The 1,469-nt window shown below is 40.7% G+C and overlaps 1 protein-coding gene across 1 annotated transcript; it reads left to right on the top strand.

The window, feature by feature from the left end:
• Positions 1 to 193: 193 nt before the first annotated feature.
• Positions 194 to 567, top strand: LOC102206556 (histone H4). Its single transcript, XM_005753266.1, has one exon. The coding sequence runs from the start codon at positions 204 to 206 to the stop codon at positions 513 to 515; it is 312 nt and encodes a 103-aa protein (XP_005753323.1). The 5' UTR covers positions 194 to 203; the 3' UTR covers positions 516 to 567.
• Positions 568 to 1,469: the final 902 nt, after the last annotated feature.

Raw genomic sequence — 1,469 nt, 5'->3', positions numbered from 1 at the left:
TTTTTTTTTTTTTTTTTTAAAGTGAACTAGATTAAAATGTCAACATTTGGACAACCGAAGAGTGGGCGGAGCCACAGAGCTTCGATCCGCCCAGCGAAACTCGTTCGTACCGTTTTCTTTTACGTCCTCAGAGCACACATAAAGACACAGGACCTGTGTCACTGACTTTCATTCGTCTTTGTTCGGTCAAAGAAACAGCAACCATGAGTGGAAGGGGCAAGGGAGGCAAAGGACTCGGAAAGGGAGGCGCCAAGCGTCACCGTAAAGTTCTCCGCGATAACATCCAGGGAATCACCAAACCCGCCATCCGCCGTCTTGCTCGTCGTGGCGGAGTGAAGCGTATCTCGGGTCTGATCTACGAGGAGACTCGCGGTGTGCTGAAGGTGTTCCTTGAGAACGTGATCCGTGACGCCGTCACTTACACCGAGCACGCCAAGAGGAAGACCGTGACCGCCATGGACGTGGTGTACGCTCTGAAGAGACAGGGCCGCACTCTGTACGGCTTCGGCGGTTAAACTCATTCACACCAACTGAAACAACCCAACGGCTCTTTTAAGAGCCACACACTTTCTTTTTAAGAGCTTTGTTCTAATACGATGTACTATTTATAATATGGCAACAGAAGAAATCTCACATTTCGGGTATAGTCTTGATTTGCTGAACAAAGTATGTTAAACTATAACTGGTTCAGACACTTGCATTTTGTTTGTCTGTCTATTACATAATTGTTTAATCCAGTCAAAAAGGGAACTTGGGAATTTGTGTTCATCAGCATCATCCTCTGAAGGTGATATTCCCTTCATGTCATAGAAGGGAATCATCAAAGAGCCAAGGGGTTTAGTTTCTCCCTCTTCCCTTTGATAAAAATACTTGTTACATTGTATACTACATCACAATAGAACATGTACAACAATTAAATACCTCATATGACCATGTAGGAGTTGGATTTCTTTACCAGAATTCTCTTTAGGAACCATCCAGTGCTCTGTAACTCCTTAACCTCTTAAGCTCCAAGAGGGTTTCTGAGCTTCCTGCTCAAAAATGTAATGCCCAAATTTAGTTGATTATTTCTCTGCAATTACAAACTGTCCTTACAATCTTGGTATCAAAATAAAGCTAACACTTGGGAAATTTCATCAGAGGTGTAAATATTGAAGCAGATATTACTATGTATTACTGGAACACAGAAAAAGTAGATTTTTATTCTCGCCTAATTTATTTTTAGCATATAACCCTTTGAATAATATGCCTGAGATCACATTTGGTTCCAGAAATTCAGTAACCAACATATAAACATAATCTGTGCAAAGATTCATGTTTCTAAAGTGAAACAGTGAAAAATTACAGCCCTGTCAAGACATCCAGACGTTGTACAAAAATGTCCAATTTCGGCACACAATTGGACACCATGCCAGTTGATTTTTTTAGGTATTTAAAGAGCAGAAATTAATAAAATTTATTAACAGACC

The sequence above is a fragment of the Pundamilia nyererei genome, unplaced genomic scaffold (assembly GCF_000239375.1).
Source record: "Pundamilia nyererei isolate P.nyererei 1_Seehausen unplaced genomic scaffold, PunNye1.0 scaffold00416, whole genome shotgun sequence".
Lineage (NCBI taxonomy): Eukaryota > Metazoa > Chordata > Actinopteri > Cichliformes > Cichlidae > Pundamilia > Pundamilia nyererei.
This window is presented reverse-complemented; position numbering and strand designations above follow the sequence as displayed.

Excerpts from the sequence above, each read along its gene's own strand:
- LOC102206556 (XM_005753266.1), top strand. The coding sequence starts at position 204 with ATGAGTGGAAGGGGCAAGGGAGGCAAAGGACTCGGAAAGGGAGGCGCC.